Here is a 21811-nt window from a genome sequence, read left to right on the forward strand (position 1 = left end):
TTTCCCGCCACAGCCTTGCCATCCGTTCAGCTGCCTCGCGGTCACGCCGCGTAGTTCGCCATTTTCGCGTAAACGGCCGTGGCCGTACGACGGATCGCCGCGTCCGCCTACGCCGCGTCCCTCCAGCCAGTTGGCGAAGCGCCAACGACATCAACGGGTTGCGAATGGAGGGCAGTCGGGTGTGGAGACGCTGCCTGAAGTGGAGGAGAGCGATGACGAGAAGACTGAGAAGCAGGAAAAAGATGAGGACGGCGACGCGACGGAGGCCAACAATGGTGGCAAGGAAAAGCAGCGCGGTAGTCGCTCCGACTCGCTGGTTGGTCCTGGAAGACTTCGTGGAGGAGGCTTCGACTCGAGGTGGCGGAATAGGAGCGACTTTGTATGGCCATGTGGTCGACGTCGTCAGCACGGTGCTGAGTTCAGAGCCGAGGATTTCTATCCTTGTGGAATTCACCTGTTGGCTCATTCCGGCAGCAAGTGTACTTCTGGAAGTCCGCCGTTTTTAGGCAGGTCTTCTCTGCTCCGTGGGGGTGCTGATGGGAGTTCTGGTGCTCCAGCATCACCCAGTCGGCAAGCGTCGTCCGCATCGCGCACTCTCAGTCTGTCAAGTGGGAGCTCGACCGCGGTCGACGAGGTTGAGCCGCCGCAGGATGGTTCGGGGTCGAGTTCGCAAGGAGCGCAAAACGGACATCTCCTGACGACGGCCGACGAAAGCAGCAGCATGCGCGCGCGACGCCGTCGACAACAAGCCAGCCGTCGCCGCCGGACATGGCTTCTGGAGTGGGTTCGGAGGCGTTCCTTGCAACTAGACGGCGAAGACATCGATAGCGATGAAGACGCAGATGCGGCGTCAATCACAGCTCCCGACCCGCGGTCATTCCTGGAACGTTTTCGACATGGCCCGATGCTCCGGCGTCGTCTCGTTCGTCTGCAGCTTTCGGCCTCGGCCAGTCCGACCAGCAGTCCGGATCAAGGTGCCAGTCCCAAGAGCAAGTCGACTGAGGACTCGTCGGGGGCCGAGAACCAGAACGCGAACGCGGCCGCAGATGATGAGGGAACTCCTAAGCTCCATGTTGTCAATGGTGATGGTCGGACGAGCTCGACGTCCTCTTTGTCGTCTTTGAGCGATGAAGGAGAGTCTGGTGTTGTTGAGCCAACTCGTCGGGCTGAAGGGACTGCGACTGAGATTTATACTGATGATCGTGCCCGCGATATTGTGGAGTCGATTTCTCGAGTTTTTGACGCTGCTCGACTGCATTCCGCCGTTAGCGCTTCCGACAAGGCCGTCGATGGGCCTGCAGATGACCATAGTGTCGCTCCTGTCTCTGGCACTGTCGAAGATCCCGACGAGTCTCTTGCATCTCATCCTCTCACGATCGGCAGGAGAGACAAGGAAAAGTGGAGCGCTGCCGCAGTTTCTCCATCCCATCAAGATTCTCCAGAGGAAGCCCTCATGTCTGGAGCTCTCCAGGCCGATAGGGAGAGTACTCCAGAAGAGGTGCGTGCCCCTTTACGATACCAAGCGTTCTACCCTCCGGCAGAGGTAGTGCTTGCGTCCTCAGCTCGTTGGCACAGAGCTGACCCCGCAAAGGCCCTGGAAAATATCATCGGCCCTCTTGATGAGCCTCCTGAGCTGGTCGAGTCGGCCAAGTCGGAATATGAAAGAATTACGCAGAACCACCTCGAGTCGATGGCCATCGATGGGATCAACATTTCCGCGCCTCTGGACCGGGAGACGCTTGGCGAGATGGAGCAGAGGGTGCCGTGGATGGGTCAATATTACTCTCAGAATCTTTCCAGGCAGTTGAAGCGACGGGATCAGGACAGGGAGAGAGCCAGAGTACTTCAGAACGCTCGAGCTGTCCGCGAAAGACAGCAAGAACGGGACCTGGATGGGGCTCAGTCTCGACCTGTTCGAGAAGATCTTTCTGTTGTCATTGAAGAAGAACAGCAAGAACAAGATTCTGGTGTCATCGAAGAACCGCAAGAACAAGGACATGACGGAATTCAAGCACAAGATTTTGCCCGGGAAGAAGACCAGGACAGGAGCTCAGCTCAAGCTGTTGTCCAGGAACCAAACCAGCAACAGCAACAGGAGCCGTCGACGCAAAGGTCCTTTGTTGTATCCGACTCTCTGTCAATCCGACAGCGTGCACCTCGCCGCAAATCGCTCATTGGTACTGAGATTCGCTCGTGGGTTCTTCGCGACGTTTGCAGCAACTGCTACCAGTTTCTCAAAACGCATGGCAACATTTGTACAGGTGGAAAACCATGCGAGCGTTGTCGTAGGTGTCGGTTGAAGTGCGACAAGCTGGACAGGATGAATATGCGTGTGCTCCGAAAGACAATTCGCAGGCGCCTGGAAGATGTTTTTGGCGCCCTCGACTTTGATGAAGCTCTGGGCGGTGGCCCCAAGCCCGTTCCACGCCGGCTCAGCATTTGCGTTCACTGTGCCGTTGCTGTCAACACGCCTTGGCGCGTTTATTGCGATGGTCCGAGGCCATGTGCGAGATGTCGCCAGCTCAACCTCAAGTGCGATAAGCCGCGGCCGCTGGAAGAGTGCACTACCAAAGCACGTGCGCGCAGATTCTGGAAAATTTTTTCGAAGGATCCAAGGGAGGAAGGCCAGACCAAGAAACGGTGGCTTTCGAGGTTGAGAGGTGGTGCTGGATCGGTTGCGTCGGACGACCATGGCTACTACACTGCGCCAGAGGACGAGAGCGACGACGGCTCGGAAGCAGACCAGCCTGCCAGCTTGTACGATGGACCATCGACGTCGCTGTATCGACAGACTTCGGATGGCTCGATTCTCTCGGATGCGACGTTTGCCTCTGCTGCTGCCCACAGGCGGAGTTTCAGGAGATGGCCGACTAGCCGCAACTTGCTGCAATCGAGCCAGAACATGTTGCAGCGAATAGACGGTCCGCCGACGTCCGACTCGAGGGACGATTTGGCGTCGACCAACTCCTGGGAAGATGTTGATACACTTGCAGACGCCATGACCCTCGTTGATGACTCCGCCGTCGTTTTTGCTGATGCTCACGCTGATCAATCGAACTGGCCGACGCCAGAGTCTCGGACCAGCGGTACCAACGAAAATGAGACGCCTCGAGCAAGAAGCAGAGCTTTGCGTTTCCTGAGCCGTCGCCGCCAGGGCGGAACGGTTACAAGCGGCCGCGACATTGAGAACGAAGAGGTGGCGCAACACGCGCTCATTGGCGAAAAATGCATACCGTGTGAGCTTGATGGAGTCGGCGAGTTTTGCAGGGGCGGGCCCATTTGCGAGCGGTGCAGGGTCTCTGGCTTCGAGTGTTATTGGTGGCACACGGCGCAGGAGACGCTCGAGGTGGAAAATGACGAGTCGAAGGATGAATCAGAGCAGAGTACGGCGATGAGATTGTCAAAGTGGAGGAGGTTCAGGCGGTATTTGAGTTGTGGGATGGCTTGATTATTCTTGCGGCTGTTGTAAAAGTTGGAGTGTTTGCGTTCGTTGGTTGGAATGTCTTGCTTGGGGAGCATTGCTTTCGTTTGGATCGAGGACGAGTATTTTGAGCTCTCTATATCATGGATCCGTCGCTGAATTGATGCATTTTTGGTGCTTTGCAGAAACGGTCTGACGATGGACGTTGTTGGTGACAAGCTGGCTAGTCCGTTTTAGGACAGCATCGGCTTTCTGCCCTGTCGTCCCACGTCGGCGACCTCGACATGGATGGCCACTGAAACGAAACCAAACAAAAGGCTCGCTCCCGCTGCACAGCCATACCTCCAGAGCGAGGCCGGCCGGTCTGGAGCCTCATTCGCGCGCCCTGCGTGCGTTGCGCCTGCTAGCGCACCAACTACAAGAACGCAGCATTCAGCCTGTGTGGTTGGCGTGCAGTGCAACGGCAGCAGCAGCGGTGACGGACATCTTTCTTCCTTGCGTGCAGTCTTTTTCTCCGCTCCATCTCCTCACCGTCTCAACCTCTTCCAAGCTCTTTTGAAGAATTTTTGGTCAAAGCAACTGCGTTATCGCCTGCAAACGAAAAAAGATGCGATTTTGCGCCGGCAGTCATGGACCGGCAGGCCGCTAGCGCACGCCGCGCATCAGCATCCGCCTTAACATCGATGTCGGCGTGTGGAGAGGAGGGAAAGAGTGGGAATGGTGACGTTCAACGAGATGATGGAGAGAAGAGAAGGAGAAATGATGAGGAAGATGATGTTGCAACGGTCCCTGCAGCGGCGGCGGTGCGTCCCGCGAGCACGTCATCTGGAACGCTTCCGATAAGCGCAGCAGTCGACAGTAATTACGCGACGACGACCAATGTGGAGTCCCAGAAATTCCGAAAGTCTGGGGAAAGAGGAGAGGAAGATGCGAGACGATTGGGTTCTTCTACATCGCTTGGCTGTGCTGCGAGGAGGCATGGCCCAATTACTACTACACAACATCCGGATTCTCCACCTCCAGACTACGACGACTGCGTTGCTCGAGCTCACAGAGATGGCCCTCTGCCGCAAACGTGCTCGTCTTCAGTGGCAGACCAGGCCATGGCGACGGCAGCAGCGTCGGGGGTGAGCACCACAAGCGCGAGCACAGCCAAAAGCACCTCGACATCCAGCTCCCGCAGCAAAACCAAGGACGACCAACCAGACAAGGAGAAAGAGTACGGTAGCCATGACAGCAACAGCAAGCCCTCCAAAGATAAGGGCAAGCGCCGCGCAGACGACTTCTCTAATGCCACTGGCGCGCAGCACAAAAACGACGACATGCTCGACGACACCAAACTCAGCAACCCCAACCTGCGCGAAGCGACCGAGTTGGCCGCGCTGCCTCGTCCCTTTTCCTCCTCGTCGTCGTCAATGTCGTCATCTGCCACAGGCTCGCGCGTGTCGCAACGCCGGGTCTATAGTGGTGTGGACGCGACGGCAGGAGGAGTGGGCAGTCTGTCGCAAACGAGGAGTGGTGGCAGTGGGAGCAGTAGTGTGAGGAGCAACCTGACAGGCCCGCTGTGGTGGCAAGGAGTGCAGAGGTGGTGGGGAAGGCAGGTCAGCGTGACGGTCGAAGTCAAGGGCATGCGGGATCATTTGGGTGAGTCTGTCATACAACCCCTGAAACCCCTTATCATCATTACCCACCCCCTGACTGCAGCCTTTGCCACTAACTCCCCCAGCACTCGAACGCACCTTCCTCGGCTACCTACGGACGAGCATCGCGCTCAGCATGACGGGGGTGATACTCGCGCAGCTGTTCCGGCTGCAGCACTCGCTGCACCCCGACGAGCACCTGGGGTTCTACGTGCTGGGGATCCCGCTGGCGTCGACATTCATCGCGTGCGCCATCGCCGTCGCGCTGCTCGGCGCCTTTCGCTTCTGGCGCCAGCAGTCGGCCATCGTCCGTGGCAAGGTTCTAGCCGGCGGGTGGGAGGTGCTGGTCATCATGGGAGGGAGCCTGGTGGTATGTGTCGTGTTGCTTGTTTTGGTGGGATTGGCGTAGAGAGGGTGGTTGACTGACTTTTGTGTGTGTGCGAGCAGCTGACGACGGCCGTGTTTATTCTGCTGGTCTTGGTTGATGTGAGGAGAGAAGATAAGCCGACCTACAAGTCGTGAGGAAGTACAAGCACGACTCACGACGTTCGCAAGACGAAATACTGAATTCAAACCTACCCTAGCGCCACACTTTTCCCTCACAGCTCATCATGATCCGGGTCCTCCTTGGCCTTTTCCTTCTTTGGCTCTTCCTCAACCACGACCTCCGCCGTCGACGACTTCCTCACAACCTTTGGCTTTCCCGCATCCTCCTCAATCTTGATGGCCTCGACCACGACATCCTTGGGCAACTTCTCCTTCTTACCTTCGCCCATTCTTACCGAGTCGATCCAATCCTCGACGCTCTTGGCCGAAAACTCGTCCTTGGTGTAGTGCTTCCACCAGCCCTTCTTCGCATTCGTGACCACAATCTCCACCTTGTCGTCCTTCAACCCCAGGTCCTTGCGCAGCTTGGCAGAGGCCTTGTTATCAGCAGGGACCTGGAATGACGGAAAGGTGCGGTGGCCGCCCTTTTTGTGCTTCTTCAACACGTCGGTGAGGCTGTCCAGCGCCGTCTTTGCGTCGCCCGTCAGTTCTTCGCCAGTCTTGGCCGGCACAAAGGTCAGGATGCAGTTGTGGCTCTTGGTCGTCAGGCACGCGCCCGTGAGATGGCCCTCGGCCTCGAGAACGCCAATGAGCGGCTTTTCTTCCTTGACTTCCATTGGCTTTTGAGCTTCGGTCTCGGGGGCAGGCTTCTTGTCTGGAGAAATTCTTGTCAGCTTTCTAATCCAGGTTCACCCAGCGAAAACCTTACCAGTTGGTTCCTTGTCCTCCTTCTTATCTGCCTTCTCCTTCTTTGCCTCCTTCGAATCCTTGGTCTTGGCCTTCTTCGAGTCGGGCTTGGCCGTAGCAGGATTGGGGTTGGGGGCGGCGACCTGGGAAATGAATTCGACCATTGGATCCTTCTTGAGTTCGCCATCATACACCAAAGCCTCCTTGTCACCACCGGGGAGCAGGACAAGTGTCGGGAATTTCTCAACCCCAAATTTGTCCACTGCCTTCTTCTCCTTGTTCCGAATCTGCGCGAATTGGACACTTCCCAAAAAGTCAATCGCAAGCGCCCTCAACAGAGCGCTCGTGGTGCCCTTTTCAGTAAAGAGAATTGCCTTGGCCGTCTTTTCCTCGAGGAAACCGTCCAAATCCTTGTCTCCCACCCTCTTTACGTGGTTGGGAATCTTCTCCACGACGGCGTCCACAATGGCCTTTGCGCTCCTGGCGCCCTGATAGTCCTCGACAACGGGGCGCTTCTTGCCCGGGCGAACGACCTTGAGGGTCGGGAACCCTTGCACGCCCATTTGTCCGCAAAGCGGCTTGTTGTCTTCATCGTCGCAATTGACGGCGGCGACTTGGGCGAGACCGGCGAGGTTCTTGGCGGCCTTTTCATATGCAGGCTTGAGGTTCTTGCAGTGGCCGCACCAGGGTGCGTAGAATCTGGGATGGTTAGTCCGGGGTAAAGTGGAGTCGTTTAGCAGGGCTTACTCGACGATCTGCGGGGTGGTCAGCGGTGGCGCAGGAGAGTTGGATCGCCAACACTTACAGAGGTGTAGTTGGACTTTGCAATCAGCTTGTCGTAGTTCTTGTGGTCGATTTGGAGGACTGGCGAGCTCTTCATGTACATGCTCTCAGCCAAAACAGGACACAAGATGACTGCGGCGGCAGCCAGCGCTTTGATTTGAACCATGACGAAGGCGAGGAATGAGGGTAGTCAACGCGGCAGAGCGCGGACGGGCTATGTAGTTTATAGCTTGAATTTGTTACGGCAAGCTGGCCTCAGACGAAGCTACTAATGATTTCGCGGGGTTCAAAGCTTTGACCACGCCGGGAGCTCCCGCGCGGAATCCCTTAGGGCGTCATCCCACTTCACCACCATCAGCCGCATCTGCAACCTTCAACCTCCACCATGCCGCCCCAGATTCCTGCAGGCCTCAAGCCGGCCGACATTGCCCGCTTCGCCCTGCGCGCCTCGCAACTCGAAAAGATCAAGCCCGCCGTCGCCTACTGGTGTCAGTTGCCAGAACCCCATCAAGACCACACGACTAACACCAGGCTGCAGGCGAATACCATGTCATCAACCAAATCCTCGCCAAGGGCCTTCATACCAACGACGACGAGTGCATGGCCTACACGACTGCATTGATGGACAAGCTGGAGAAGATTAAGGAACAAAACCCCGACAATGACGCCATACTGGACGAAGTCGCCGCCAAGGCCTACATTGAGCAGTTTGCGCTCGAGACGTTTGAGCGGGCTGACAAAACGGTGAGGGCCAACAAAGTGACTGGTCAAACGGCCGACACCTTCCGCGCCGCCGCGACCTTTTTGGATCTGCTGGGCATATGGGGTCCCCTCGAGCCCGAAATCGCGGCCAAGTCCAAGTACGCCAAATACCACGCCCTGCGCATAGCCAAAGCGTTGAAGGCGGGCGAAGACCCGAATCTTTCGAATCCCGTCCAATCCCCATCTCCTGACCCCGAAGACGCCGCTGTCCCGGCTCTCGACCCCAACGACCCCGAGGTTCAAAACATCAACAACGGCCGCTCCCTACAGCCGACGGTCGAGGACGCGCCTCCGTCGTTTGCGCCCTCGCCAACCCCCGGCTTCGGCCAACCTCCTCCTCCGCAACATGACGTCTCTCCTCTAGACTCGCCCGGCCGCAAAGGCTCAACAACCTCCGTCGGCGGCGGATACTTCCCCGCCGTCCCGACCTTTACGTCTGAGAACGCCGTGCCCAGTCTGCCGACAGCCCCAGAGCAGCCCATGGACGCAGACGTCCCGATGGACTCGGAACCGACCGCTCCCCTCGCACCCGAGGACCCCGTGGAACCACCACCGCAGGCCCCTCCTGCGTCCGATCCTCAGGACTTTTACCGCGCCGCGCCTGCCCCTGTGTCTGCTGCAAGCAAAATCCCATCTGTGCCGTCCGCCCCTCCACCTGCTGCTGACTTGCCCATGGGCGGCATCACCGAGACCAGAGCCCCCGGCGCGTACAAGTCTGACGACGAGGCCATCATGAACGCGCAGAAGCACGCCAAGTGGGCGATTTCGGCGCTGAATTTCGAAGACGTCCCCACTGCGGTCAAGGAGCTGACGATTGCGCTGCAGTCGCTTGGGGCGCGCTGAGGGGCGATGAAGTCAGCGTGTGTTTGGGTGGGGGGAAGCCGTGGGTGCGGGTTGGCGGATTTGAAGCGGGTGCGAGGAACTCTGAAGTGTTTGGATCGGAATTCTGCTACGTTTACATGTCGATTTCAAAGATACCCTATTACAAGCATCATCACTTGTCTACCTGTCTCTTTTCCCATCTGTGCTCGTCCGTCTGTTGGCACGTCAAGTTTTACTCGCCTCCTGATCCTCTTCAGCCACCATACGTGGGTGGGCGCAAGGGGAAGCAGGCGGAAAGCCCGGAGAGATGAGTGATTGCCAGCCTGCCAGCAGCTATGCAACCATGATCACATGGCATCGCTCTGGTCAAGAGAAACAACCACCTGGGGCCCATCACCAGCAGCAGCAGCAGCTAACTCAATCCCAAGTAGCGGAACGGTCAGAGTAGACTCTGGCCCTGTTGGCGACGGTCCCGGGGTTCTCTGTGATGTAGTAATTGGTGTCGACAAGCACTCCTTGCGCTCATTCGGGGCCATGTGTTGTTGGTGCGGTAGAGCAAGTAGACGAGCGAGTCGAGAGTTCGAATAAATACACGACAACCGCTCGACGCGCCATGCACCATCATCATCACCACAAAAAGAAAATGCGGAACAACCACAAGCAAAAACGCATCTCATGCGCAAAATAAAAAGCAAAAGCATCGAATGCCACTAACGTTAGCCGGGTATGTCGCGGTAATCCCTTCCCATCAGTCCAAACACGCCTCATCAAGACAAGAAAAAAGCAAAACGCCGCATTTGATCTCTCCCCCCAACGCCACGCCCATCACCGCATCATGCTGCTAATACCTACAAAAGCTCAACGAAAAATGCCTCCAACCGCCAGACCCGTCGCCCTCGCGGCATCCTCGGCCTTGATTGCAGACGTCGTCGTCGTCGCCGGCGGCGGCGGCGGCGAAAAGCCGCCGGGTTCGTACACGTTGTTTGGGCGGATTGATGGCGTTTGCATGGCGGCCTGGTGCTTCAGTTGCAAGACGGGGGATTCGTAGGGCATTTCGATAGTCGACGCCGAGCCGTTTGGTGCGGCGTCCATGTTGTTTCTTTGTGCTGCTGGAGTGGAAAAGGTTGTTGTTGTTACAGCTCGGGGTTGAGGTTGTTGTTCAACAGGCGCCGTCGTCAAAGTAGCCTCGACGACGCGTGGTGGAGGGGGGCGCATCTTCCTCGTCAGCTGCTACGTCGTCTTTTCCACAGTTGTTGGTACTCACCCCCATCGAGGCCAGGTCGTGGTCGACCTCAGTCGAGCGTGCGGAATTGAGATTTGGCGCGGCGGGAAATCCGACAAACTTGGCGACGCCGGACAGGATGGAAACCTCGAGGTTGTACGCCTGCTGGTGCTGGGCTTGTTGCGACCGCTTGTCGTTGTACTTGATTGTGTAGTCCGTCTCGTTTGTTCCCCAGTACCTCCTCTCTCGCTGAAGTTGCGTGATGCGCTGGTTGCATTGGTTGACGAATGCCTGCCGTACGTCTCCCACGTCGTGTATATACTGTCCGTGTATTGATCCACGCATGGCGACGAAATGCTTCTTGAGAATGTCCTTTTTCAGGCCGAGTCGGACATTTTCTTGTCGAATCTTTTCGTCACGACGCTGGTCGACGGCTTGGGTCATGAGCTGGTATTCTTCGTGGGTCGAATTGGGGGATTGCAATTGGTCGAGTTCGAGGGAGAGGAGGTGGAGACGTTCTTCGAGGCGTCGTTTCTGAAAGGTGAGGAATTGCCGCTCAATCTTGTTGAGAACTTCGAGTGCACTGTGTTTGCGGTCGCCTGCGAGTGTGAGTGGTAGTCATGGTACGGCTTGGACTGCTTACGTTCTTCCTCGACTTCCTCGTCGTCTTCCTCGGCAGGCGTTTGGTCCTCCTTCTTTGCCTTTTTTCCCTTTTTCCCCTTCTTTTTCGAGGGAGCTTCGGCCTCGTCAGCAGCCTCGTCGATAGCCTCGTCGACGGCCTCGTCGGCGGCCTCGGTGGTTTGAGCAGCTGCGCCCTCTCCACTGTCCTCATCGGCTTGTTTGTCAGGCTCTTCCACAGTCTCCACGTCGACCTCCATCTTGTCATACGAGCTGTGGCGCTTGGAAGGTTGGTCGGCGTCCAGACCATCTGCGAGCGACGACAAGGCACTACTCGAGCGCTTACGCTTTCTCTCATTGTCCTCTGGCAGCACGGCGTCCTCTAGCACATCGTCATCGCTCTCGCCCGCATGCTCAGTCGGCTCTCCCGCGCGCTCGGTCACATTTGTGACGTCGACCGCTCGCCTTCGCGGAGTGTCATCAATGCGCTCAGTCTCTGCTTCCGAGTCGTTTTCAATGTGTCCTCGAGCTTCGATGCTCTCTGGTTCGCTGAGGCTGCTGGAGCCATCGTCCAGGCCGGGGCGGGGCTCGTCGGGCTCGGGAGAGGACTCGAGAGGCTCTGGAGTTGGAGCTTTGGCGGGCGCCATTTCTGAAATGTTAGCCTAGCCTCGACCGCGTCGATTTGCACTCACCAGCCTCTTTCGATCGGCTTCTGCTCCGGGGAGCGCTCATGCTGGTATCGTAAGTTCAAGGTGCGTGATTGCGTGTGGAGGCTGCGCAGGCGACTAGGGGCGGGAAAGATCTTTTTGCACCAAGGGCTTGGAGCAGCGCGCGGCGACGGTAGAAGAGGGCGGGTGGTGGAAGAATACAGCGGCAATGAGGCGCGCGGATACATGCCCTGGTGGTGTAGCTAGTGGGTAATCCGCGGCCGAGGCCCCTCCGCGTCGGCGGTTGGCAGCGTTCCTCCGATGGATTTTCCTTGCCCTGCAACCTCCACCAATTCTGAATTTCCACCTCCACAAACACAATGGCCAAAGACAAGTCGAAAAAAGGCGCGGCCGGTGCCCAGAAGGATGCCGGTTTGAAGCTGGTGGCCGACGCAAAATCTTTTGACGCTGGTCTGGCATCTCTTTTCGCAAAACCTGTGAGTAGATCCCTGCGATGCGGCGGAAAAGTCCTAACATCTCTAGGTTGCACCTGCGAAGCCTCTACCGAAAGAAGCATATCACCAGGAGCCGAAGCAGCCGGCCGAAGCAGACGAAGAAGAGTCTGACGAGGCAGACGAGGTCGACGACGAGGATTTGTCGAGCATCGACGAAGAAATCGAGAGCGACGATGACGACGACGACGAGAACGAGGACGTAGATGGCGCCGTGCGGAAACCAGTCGAGGAAGAGTCGGAGGAGTTTGAAATTCCCGTGCACGAATCTCTGGCCACGGGCAAAGACAAGGGCGAGCGCAAGCGGAAGCGCAAGGCGGAAGAAGATGACCTCGAAGACAAGTACATGCGCAAGCTCGCAAAGGAGGAGGCCAAGGAAGAGGCTGAGCGAAAGAGCAAGAGGAGCAAGAAGCGCTTGAAAAAGGAAGACGGGCAGGCGGCCGATCAGTCGGAAGAGGAGAGCGACCAGTCGTCAGAGGAAGACGAGGACGCCGAGATGGAGGATGCGAGCGAGCCCTCAGACGACACTCCTCAAAAATCGTCGAAGCAAGAAGACGCCGAGCTTGACAAGGCAGCGCGAACCGTCTTCGTCGCCAACGTGTCGACCGCGGCCATCAAGGAGAAGTCTGCGGAGAAAATCTTCACCAAGCACATGTCGTCCTTCCTCTCCGAGCTGCCCTCCAACAAACCCCCGCACAAGCTCGAGTCGCATCGCTTCCGCTCGACGCCCTTTGCGGCCAGCCTGCCCAAAAAGGCGGCCTACGTCACCAAGGACATCATGGACGCGACCGCGCACAGCACCAACGCGTACGTGGTCTACTCGACGCAGCTCGCCGCGCGCGAAGCCGCCCGCCGCCTCAACGGCACCGTGGTGTTCGAGCGGCACATCCGGGTCGACTCGGTCGCGCACCCGGCAAAGGCGGACCACAAGCGGTGCGTCTTTGTCGGCAACCTGGGCTTCGTCGACGACGAGAGCATCATCAACGAGGCCGAGGCCAAGCGCTTCGGCAAGACGCCTCAGAAGAAGAAGCAGCCCTCGGACGTCGAGGAGGGCCTGTGGCGCGAGTTTGGAAAGTGCGGCACCGTCGAGAGCGTCCGCGTTGTTCGCGACCCCAAGACGCGCGTGGGCAAGGGCTTTGCCTATGTGCAGTTTACGGTGGGCCCCTGACTCCCTCACACTCTCTAGATAGACAGAAACTGACGTGACGTCGCAGGATGAAAACGGCGTCGAAGCGGCGCTCCTCTTCAACGAAAAGAAATTCCCGCCCATGCTCCCGCGCAAGCTGCGCGTCACGCGCGCCAAACCCTTCAAGCGGTCCAAGCAGCAACAACAAAGCTCGTCATCGACGCGCCCCGCCACCGGCTCGTCCCGCGGCGTCTACAACCCCAAAATCAGCGCCGAGCAAAAGTCGCTGCAGGGCCGCGCGGCCAAGCTGCTGGGCAAGGCGGGCGCCGCAAAGCTCAACAAGAACCCCAACTTGACGGAGCTGGGCGAGTCCAAGAGGAAGAGCGGCGGCGGCGACAGCAAGGACGCCGCGGCGCTGCCCGGCGGTGCTGGCGCCTTCAAGACTCCTGAAGCGTTTGTTTTTGAGGGCTACCGCGCGAGCGCAAAGCAGGGCAAGACGGGGCTGAAGCTCGGAGGCGCGAAGAAGGGCGGAAAGAGCAAGGGCGGCAAGCCCGCATCGCGGGGCAGCAAGCGCGCGGCGGCGTGGAAGAAGGGTGGGGGGAAGAAATAGTCAGGCCAAAAGTTTGGTGTTTTGCTGCTGCTGGTCGTTCGGAAACTAAAATCAGGGGTTCAACCAAAATCAGGGGGTTAAGCACATCGTTGTTCATCGGTTTATATCATACTGCCATCATGGCTCGATTCGCTGCAGAGGCTAGAGTCGAGTTTCAGACGTCTTGTGACATCAATTCAATTTGTACAGAGCTAATATCGTGCACTGCATGTGTGACACTCAAGTCCTCTGTGGTCCGTGATGGAGTACCATTTCTACGAACTCATACATCCCACCTTTACCCCAGTCCCCTCCCCAACCTCCTGTTCCTACTCTCCCTACTCAACCCCAAAGTAAAAATGGGGCGGGGGAAAAGCTCTCCATGTAAGGTATCCCTTGGAGTATGATAGCGCCGTGCCTCACCTCAACAAAGCCGCCGAATCTTACCGAGTTTTAGAATCGCGGTTCAGTCCATATGCCAAATGGGCCAGAGATTCCTCAGAGGCATTCCCGGAACAAGCTCCATGAAGATTGAACTCGGTGCCCCCGCCGCATTCTCCGCCGTGGCCCGAGTAGTCGTAGACCTGCGGGACGGGGGAAGCCGTGCAAGCGGAGGTAATAATCCAGCGTGGCGACTTCGTTTGCAACCAGCAAGTGCCGCTGCTCCATGGGATGGGTACGGGACGCGCGCCACAAACTGGAAACCGTCGCGCACGGTGATTTCGAACACGCGGTTATGGCGGCCTTCCTAGAGGCGAGAGAGCGAGACAACATCGTCCGGCTTTTGGTTGATCGATTCGGCCGCAAGCGCCGTGAATTCGGCCATGTTGAAGGCGTGTCTTCTTGCAAGGCGCCGAGCCGCGTCGTTGACGCTGGCTGGGGATCGGAGTCAGTGAGCTTGTTTGGTTGGAATTGTGAAGCAATGGCTTGCACAAATCTGCCACTGATGTGGTCAAAGACGCCATTTGAATCATTCTTCAGCACGCGGTCCTGGCAGGCCGGCGAGGCAGTCCAGAGGTAGCTGCGGAATGAAGTGTTTAGACGGCGCTGGCGAGATAACCTTGTCAGACAGCGCCAAAGCGACATTGTCCCAAGTACTTTTTGCATTTGGGTTTGGTTTTGACGACTTGGAGATTCGGATAGTTTTGGCTATCGGGTTGCGTAGTCTTGGATTAAGCGCGCGGTTGTTTGAGGAGTAGGCGCGACCCTGGTTGTTGGCCTTCCTTGTGCGACGTCGCCAACTTCCAATGGAAAGGGTACCGCGCTTTTTTGCTCTAAAAACAACAGGAGACTGGCAACGGAAGCGAGGTTATCTAGGAGTGCTGTCTCATATAACACCAATCCTAAATCAACAGTCAGCATTAGAGTCTGAGTAATTCAAGCCTTGGTTAGAGAGTATGAGTAGTGATGCAGGATAATGTTGACTTAAAGGCAGGACTCACGTCGGCAGGAAACCCAAGTGTCAAAACTGTCAAGTAGGCATTGCCATGTCGTATCTATTCCAATCCCATTCACAGGCACCCCGTCCAACCCCCTCCCTCCCTATGCCCATCCCCTCGCCTCACCTCCACTTGCCCCATCCCCTACACATACTTTGCCTACGCACCAAGCCCCCTGTCCTTCAACCACTCACTAACATACCTGTACGCGCCAGTAGCATTATAATGCGCGTTAAGACCGTGACCAGCATTAGGCTGAATATAGGCAGTGAAGTTTTCAGGCGCGACGTTGGGGAAAGAGAGCGCCACCGTCGCCGGGATGGAGGGGTATTTGGTTCCGGTCGTCAGGCAGTCGCCGCCGCAGAAGGGGAGGTCGCCGGCTGTGGTGAGCGTTGTGTTAGTACGATGGAGGTGAAATGTGGGGGATGGGGGGAGGCGGAGAGGGGGGGATTCAGGGGAGGGGTAAAGGGGATTCAGGGGGAAGGAGGAACGGGAAGGGAGCAAACTCACAACCCGTAATAACAAGCACAGGCCCCTTGAACGCATTCACCGGACTAACACTTCCCAGCGTGAGCAGCTCGCCCACCGTAACCGGCATCTTGGTGCGCTCGCTCTGCGCCAGCAAGCCGGCGTCAAAGAATCCGGGCAGGAAGAAGTTGTATTGATTGGCGCTCGTATCGCCCGTGACAAGATAACCGGCGGGGAGGTCCTGCGGCGTCGCGGCGGCTCCATCCGACGAGAGCAATCCAACATCAACGTCCAAGTCCAAAGCCTGGAGGTAGGCACTGGCCAACTGGAGCTTCTGCACGTCGCCCGCAGCGGCGCTGCCAAAGCGGAGGGGCGCGTTGAGCGAGGCGAGCTGGAAGTTGCCGCCGGCGAGGAAAAAGGCGTTGTACGTCGCATTGAGCGAGAAGCCGGTCAGCACGAGGCCGTCCGTCTCATCCGGATACAGGTTCGCAAACGTGTAGCTCTGGATGGAGCCGAACGAGTGGCCGGCATGGATGATCTTGCTGAACTTTTGGGCGACGCCGGGGAAGCTCCCGCTGCGCAACTGGGTGGTGAGGGCGCGCAGGGCGGCGACTTCGAGGAACGATTGGATCTCGTTGACGGCGTCGCCGTGTGACGAGTTGCCGATGCCTAGACGGTCATAGGAGAGCGTCGAGTAGCCGGCGGCGAGGGCCGCGTTGACGTAGGAGTAGTTGTAGTTGTTGTACGGCAAGTCCCAGTATCTATTCACATCAGACGGTGCGTTTTAACCACGAAGCAACCACATACGTCTTGTCAAAGCCAATGCCGTGCGTCAGGATCTGCAGCGGCACGTTGACGCCGGAGCGCGCATTGTCGTAGCAAAACTGGGTAGAGATGTTGTACGTCCCGGACACGGTGTTGTAGCCATTGAGGACGGCGCTCGAGTAGTTCTGGCCCTGGCGCGACAGGTTCTGGACAAAGGCGGCGGCGTCGATGTTGTTGGTCGGGGCAGCCAGGCTGAAGTTGCCGTTGCGCGCAGAAATGGTGACAGGGACGGTTTGGTTCAAGCAAGTCTTTTCAGACGCTGCAACGGCGCTGAGGGCCGCCAGCACAACGGCCGTGGAGGAGTAGTGCATGATGTTGGCTGTGATTGGTTGGAACGGAAAACAACACCACGGAGAAACAAAAACGGAACGGGCAACACATCAATATATGTAGGGCTGCGAGGGAGACGGCGGAAAGACGGTGCCGGAGCAGCATGCAATGGCCAGGCATGTTTTCCAAATGCCATGATCCTCCGCGGGCCAAAGCCACCACCAACGGGAACAGACTGACGTCTGAATAAAGTCGCCGGGAACGAGGGAGGATTGACGTAGGGAGTGCCGGCCGAACGAAGGCCCCGAGGCCAGCACCATTGGCCCATGCCACATCTGGCAAGGTGCTGCTTACTATCCCTCGTCGACTTGATTGATGGCTCATGGCTGGCTGGCTGCGGGATGGCGAACGGCACGTCAGCGTGCTAGCTGATGGCGTCTCGACCTAGCCTATCCGTGTGCTTGAACCTGGTAGGAGGTCGTGGTCGCGATCGAGCAAAGCACTCATGTCGTAGTCAGCGAGGATTTGGAATTCTTCAAGGCGCAGTGACAAACCAAGGGCGTCGGCCGCACCCCGCGTGGTGAGCGAGGATCCCAATAAAATCGCGGAGACGAGGGTGCAAGGTCAAGGATAGGCCGGCCAAAAAGTGTTCGTCAAAAACGACGTCGTCCGTCGTCAATCAATCAATCGATCCATCCACAACACCAAGCAGCTGCAGTCGACAATTCCAAATGCCGTGTGCAGGATAAGAGGACAATGAAGGCGTCGCGAGAGGAACTCCGGACCGGCAGACGGCGGATGGCATGACGATGGATGACGAGAGCGAATGGAAGCGAAGCGGTCAGGTAAAGTCTTGACGAGCGGAGATTGACCGCAAATCCGTCTTGGCGGGCTGACCACGCACATGTTCGAAAAGTCTCAAGTGCTGCCTTGTCCTCTTGTCTGTTGTTGCTCGTCTCTTCATCGCGCTGGTCCGGGGAGAGCAGGAGAGGAGAGCCGGGGAATTATTGCGAATAAGGTAGGTTGGGATCAACACGCCTCTTCTCGCCTACCACCACGATCCGGCGCGCCACGCTCGGGATAGAGTCATGATGCTGGCCGCCCGCTCAGGTACGGCCGGCGGACGGCCAGGTTCCGAGATTTCGTGCATCTTCTTAAGACCTCACCACCACGGGGTATTTGAAATTGTGGGCAAGACGTCGACTGACTCGTCCGTCTGCCAAGACACCACCACCACCTCCTCCTCCTCCATCTCCACACGGTTGTGTATGTATCGAGAGCCTCGCGGCCCTGGAAAACGCACGCATTACCATTAATCTACAACATGGCTACACCTATCCAGCAGCAGCGGCAGCGGCAGCGGTCAGTGGCTTGCGGACAAGTTTGTATGTCTGTCTCAACCACCACCCACAAAACCCACCATTCCCTTCATTCTCTGTACAATGACTACTCATCGCACGATGCCCCCAGTCCAGCCCAGCGCAGAACAAAAATCCAAGAAAAAAACCCCCCATCCCAAAACAGTCGCAACAACGCCTCGAAAGAAAAATCCATCATGACTGAATGTGCCCCCACTACTGCCCCAGCCCAGTGAAGTAGTGACGTTGACGTCCGCTGCATGCAAAACATGTAATATACGTTTTGTTTCCTCGATACCCGAAGCGCTCCATGAAAAGACGCAACAAGAGCGAGCCCTCGGTTTTTTATCATCTTTCGTTCCCTTTGCAAAACATCAGTTGCAGGGAAAAGAACAGAACGCCGCGCATGGATGGATGGTATGCTGGAAAGACCCAAGAAGAAGAATTTCAATCGAGAGAAAGAGAAAAGTACGCAAGGCAAAAGCGGGAGACGTTGCGAGATGTAAATGGCGAAGAAGAGGAAAAAAAGTAACAACATTCACACAAGCCTTTGCAGGGCTCAGCTCACTCAAACGTCATGTGCATCTCCTTCTCATGGCCAAACTCGTCGTCGTCTGCCCACGCATTGCGCTCCAGGTCCACGGGGGTCGGAATCGACGATGCCCGGGCGACATCCGTGGTCGACGACGTCGTCTTTGGCAGTGGCGGCGGCGCCGGGCGCTCCGGCACGTCCGCGCTCCACGACGGCGGCGGCGGCGGCTGTTGCTGTTGTTCCAGCAGCGGCGAGCTGCGCGGCGGCGTCGAATACCCCGTGTCAAACGTCATGGAGATGTTGCCTTCGTCGGCGTTGGCGCCGTACGGATGGTTGTCGTGCGGGTGGAGGTGGTCGTCGTAGTCGTCGTCGAAAGTGAAGCCGTGGCTGCCCGCGCCCATGAGGGCGCCATTGTTGCCGCCCTCGCCGCCGTTGCTCTTCTGCGTAAACGGCGACTCCTGCGTCTCCAGCTTCATGGGCGGCATGGTGCTCTCGAGCTGGCGCACCTCGATGCCCTCGGCCGTGATTGCGGCCGCTTCGGCGCGGATGGCGTCGACGTCGAAGAGGACGGCGCCGCCTCCCGACTTTCCGTCTGCACCACCGTCCGGGCCATTCTTGAACCTCTCATCATACATTTCCCACTCCTTCTTCTCGGCCTGCTTGCGCTTGAACAGGCTCCAGCCGCCCTTCTTCTCGGGCTTCTTGTCCAGCTGCTTGCGGGCCTCCTCGATCTCGCTGATGAGCTCGCGCTGCCGCGCCTCGTGGTTCTCCGGGTCCGGGTCCTCGATCTCGCTGAACTCGTCGCTCTCGACCTGCCAGCCCACTTCGCGGAGCAGACGCGGCATGGCTGCGCGGTAGGCCATGTGGCCGTTGACTAGCTCGGTGACGTTGATGTTTTCGACCCCCGGCACGTCGACCGGTGCGAGGCCCGCCACGCCCATGATGCCGCCGCTCGTGGCCCGGAAGAGGTAGCCCAGGATCCAGTCGTTGGTGGCGTAGCCGTTGACGAAGCGGCCCGGGACCACGGTCCGCGCTTTGAGGTATTCGTCCTTTTTTGCTACAATGGGCGCGCCAAACATGTACACGTTTTGTACTAGACCATGAGCTCCTCTCTTGGAGAGCTCTTGGAGGCAAGTAAAGATGACACGGCATCCCAGCGAGAAGCCAACGAGGGTGACAGGCCTGACTCCCAGGTTGCGGTCGATGAGCGAGTCGGCCAGAATCAGACCAGCAAGCTCCGCCCTGGCAAGGGAGACGTTCCAGGGGTTGTCGATGAGATATGAGAGTTTGGTGAGGACAATGGGAAGCTGTAGCGCACCCATCAGAGCAACCAGAATGGTGCTTCCAAGGACTTGTTGCAAGCTTTGAGTGAGAGCCTGGGACGTTAGAATAGCCTTGAAGTCTGCAGTCCACTACTTACCTCTGTCGCCAAAATACTGATGGTGTCACCCATGCTCTGCAGCATTTCCGGCTCCCACAACAGCGAGTAAATGTCTCCCATGATGGGATCGACCGTGCTAAACGGCAGTCGAACATCATCGACCTTGCCATTCATCCACCCAGAAATGGTCAGAATCAAGTTGACCCTCTTGTTATTGTGCAGCGGCCTGTACTCAAACGTCTTGACCGCCCCCGTCCTCCTGCCAGACGCGCGCACAGCAATCGTTCCGCCAGAGACGACTCCACCCGTGGTAATCAGCGCAGCACCACCAGCACCAGCGAGGAAACTGCTCGTTCCCGCAACGCCAATGGTGGAGAAGCCCGCGGCAAGACCGGCACCAATGACCGGAGCCAGCAGGCCGGCAGAGAGTCCAATCACGAGACCGCCTCCCACCGTTGCCAGGCCCATCATCACCAGCCGTCGATTCCGCTGCAGCTTCTTGCGGGCGTCAATGTGCTCTTGCTCGTTCCAGTTCTCCTTGTCCGCCGCCTCTTGCATTTCCAGCGCGTCCGTTACTCGCTTCTCGAACCGGCAAATGTCGATCCACGGCACGTCGAGATGCACACCCACACGCTCCAACAGCTGTCTTGACCGAGAATCATACACGGAATCGGCAATCAGGACAAGGAACAGGTCGCACAGTATCGTCCACCGCAGGTCAATGTCAAGACTCTTAGTCTCAGGGAGCTGCGACGGCGTTTGGACCTCGGGCAAGTCCTCGTCCTCGTCCTTTTCGCGATAAGGAGGCGGGCTCTGCGGGAAGCTCTGGACAGAATCGGGACGCGGAGAGGAGATGGAGGAGCGATCCTCGGCGGCAGGATTCTTGACCCTCGCATTCTGCATCAGCGCCGGCGTGAGGTCTTGAGGCTGCACGCCGTGCTCGGCCAGCTGCTCAATCATGATTTGCTCCGACGAGTCAATTTCCATGTGGCCGTACAGGCGGACCATCATCTTCTGGCTCCACATTTGCAGGGCCTCGACGGACATGTCGAGCAGCTTCTTGGCGCCCTTTGTCTTTTCGAGCGAGTCCAGCTCCTTTGCCATTTCGCGCATCGTGAGCCTCACCACGCCCACGTATGCGATGCGCTGGCCCTCGGTGAGCAGCGTCTTGGTCGCCTGCATCTGCGAGAGGGGATCGCGGGCCTCGTCGTCCTCGTCCTGCACGTTTGTTCCCGGGTTGTTCTTGAACAGGTAAGCCGTGTGGTCGTCCATGCTCGTGGCCGACTCGGCGTCGTCGTCCAGCTGCACCCGCGTGTATCCCTTGCCCGCTCCTCCGAGCGCGGCGTACTGCATGGGGTCTTCGTCCATGTCGGGCGCCTCGCGCGCCACGAGCCGGTTGTCGTCATTGTAAATGTCGTACGGCGCGTACGCCGGCATGTCCTGCCAGTCGACTTCGTCGTCGTCCTTTTTTGTGTCGTTGTCATTTCCCGGTGCCAGCTTCATGTGGGACCACTCGGAGAACTGGGTCGGGCCCCCTTCACCTGCCAATGGTACTTCGGCCATGAAGTTCTTGTTGTCGGGAGAGGGGTCTGTCGCAGCGGGTTCCTGAGGCGGTGGCGCCTCCTTCTGCGGTTCAGTAGTAGCCGGGACATCTTTCAGCGGGGCCGGAGCCGCGGGATCGTTTGGCCCTTCCGCATGATTTGCCGGGTCTTGTGGTGGGGCACTGTTCGACGGCGATTCTGTGGGTTTGGTTTGTTGGTTGTTGGCATCGTCTTGGTCCGGCTCTGCGTTGTCCTCGCTCGCCTCCGAGTACGTCCGTCTCACGGGCCGCCGCTTGACGGGCAGGCCAAACTCGTCCAATTCCACGGGCTCGTCGGATGGGACGGTTGTTGCGGGTTTGGCGTCAGGCGGGGTCTGCGACGATTGCGAGGGTTCGGGGGTGGTGGTCGAGTGCGCGGCAGCATCATCCTCAGGCATAGTGGGTGACGTTGGGGAAGAGGCGGTAGTTCTAGGCGTTTGTAGAGGCAGAAATGCTCGAGGACGCCGTCTCGGACAGCAGCGGTACGGAGAGCAGCGGCATTGACCGGGCGATGGACGATGGGGAACACTGTAGGTGGTTTGGTTGCATGTGGAGCAAAGCGCAGGCTCAACGCCGAGAGGAGG

At 58.1% G+C, this 21811-nt stretch overlaps 8 protein-coding genes across 8 annotated transcripts; 3 read left to right on the plus strand and 5 right to left on the minus strand.

The window, feature by feature from the left end:
• The first annotated feature begins 3783 nt into the window (after nucleotides 1-3783).
• Nucleotides 3784-5573, plus strand: BKA78DRAFT_47717 (uncharacterized protein). Its single transcript, XM_066893251.1, has one exon. The coding sequence runs from the start codon at nucleotides 4051-4053 to the stop codon at nucleotides 5485-5487; it is 1437 nt and encodes a 478-aa protein (XP_066738957.1). The 5' UTR covers nucleotides 3784-4050; the 3' UTR covers nucleotides 5488-5573.
• A 201-nt stretch (nucleotides 5574-5774) lies between these two features.
• Nucleotides 5775-7225, minus strand: BKA78DRAFT_240976 (putative disulfide isomerase; the record flags this gene model as incomplete). The annotated part of the gene is given in 4 exon segments (XM_066883913.1): nucleotides 5775-6285; nucleotides 6301-6993; nucleotides 7042-7049; nucleotides 7100-7225. Coding segments are annotated over 4 exon segments (1338 nt in total), but the record flags the coding sequence as incomplete, so codon positions are not given.
• A 237-nt stretch (nucleotides 7226-7462) lies between these two features.
• On the plus strand, nucleotides 7463-8682 carry BKA78DRAFT_258593 (Vta1 like-domain-containing protein; the record flags this gene model as incomplete). Its single annotated transcript, XM_066885297.1, has 2 exons — nucleotides 7463-7565; nucleotides 7616-8682. 2 exons carry the CDS (start codon nucleotides 7463-7465, stop codon nucleotides 8680-8682), a joined length of 1170 nt encoding a protein of 389 aa, XP_066738959.1.
• Nucleotides 8683-9519: 837 nt separating this feature from the next.
• BKA78DRAFT_347312 (Sds3-like-domain-containing protein) lies at nucleotides 9520-11395 on the minus strand (the record flags this gene model as incomplete). The annotated part of the gene is made up of 4 exons (XM_066890561.1): nucleotides 11194-11395; nucleotides 10527-11150; nucleotides 9926-10482; nucleotides 9520-9888 (listed from the first exon to the last, which is right to left on the minus strand). Exons 1-4 carry the CDS (start codon nucleotides 11231-11233, stop codon nucleotides 9520-9522), a joined length of 1590 nt encoding a protein of 529 aa, XP_066738960.1. The 5' UTR covers nucleotides 11234-11395.
• A 133-nt stretch (nucleotides 11396-11528) lies between these two features.
• Nucleotides 11529-13396, plus strand: BKA78DRAFT_356927 (uncharacterized protein; the record flags this gene model as incomplete). Its single annotated transcript, XM_066892138.1, has 3 exons — nucleotides 11529-11645; nucleotides 11692-12816; nucleotides 12875-13396. The coding sequence occupies 3 exons, from the start codon at nucleotides 11529-11531 to the stop codon at nucleotides 13394-13396; spliced, it is 1764 nt and encodes a 587-aa protein (XP_066738961.1).
• Nucleotides 13397-13597: 201 nt separating this feature from the next.
• On the minus strand, nucleotides 13598-14914 carry BKA78DRAFT_326083 (uncharacterized protein). Its single transcript, XM_066889414.1, has 2 exons — nucleotides 14818-14914; nucleotides 13598-14718 (listed from the first exon to the last, which is right to left on the minus strand). The coding sequence occupies exon 2, from the start codon at nucleotides 14480-14482 to the stop codon at nucleotides 13874-13876; it is 609 nt and encodes a 202-aa protein (XP_066738962.1). The 5' UTR covers nucleotides 14483-14718; nucleotides 14818-14914; the 3' UTR covers nucleotides 13598-13873.
• Nucleotides 14915-14973: 59 nt separating this feature from the next.
• BKA78DRAFT_258881 (Alpha/Beta hydrolase protein) lies at nucleotides 14974-16418 on the minus strand (the record flags this gene model as incomplete). The annotated part of the gene is made up of 3 exons (XM_066885317.1): nucleotides 14974-15194; nucleotides 15325-16043; nucleotides 16090-16418. The coding sequence occupies 3 exons, from the start codon at nucleotides 16416-16418 to the stop codon at nucleotides 14974-14976; spliced, it is 1269 nt and encodes a 422-aa protein (XP_066738963.1).
• A 1881-nt stretch (nucleotides 16419-18299) lies between these two features.
• BKA78DRAFT_356929 (uncharacterized protein) lies at nucleotides 18300-21625 on the minus strand (the record flags this gene model as incomplete). The annotated part of the gene is made up of 2 exons (XM_066892139.1): nucleotides 18300-19643; nucleotides 19688-21625. The coding sequence occupies 2 exons, from the start codon at nucleotides 21623-21625 to the stop codon at nucleotides 18300-18302; spliced, it is 3282 nt and encodes a 1093-aa protein (XP_066738964.1).
• Nucleotides 21626-21811: the final 186 nt, after the last annotated feature.

The sequence above is a fragment of the Phyllosticta capitalensis genome (genome assembly GCF_038381095.1).
Source record: "Phyllosticta capitalensis strain CBS 128856 chromosome Unknown BKA78scaffold_12, whole genome shotgun sequence".
In the NCBI taxonomy this organism is placed as follows: Eukaryota; Fungi; Ascomycota; class Dothideomycetes; order Botryosphaeriales; family Phyllostictaceae; genus Phyllosticta; species Phyllosticta capitalensis.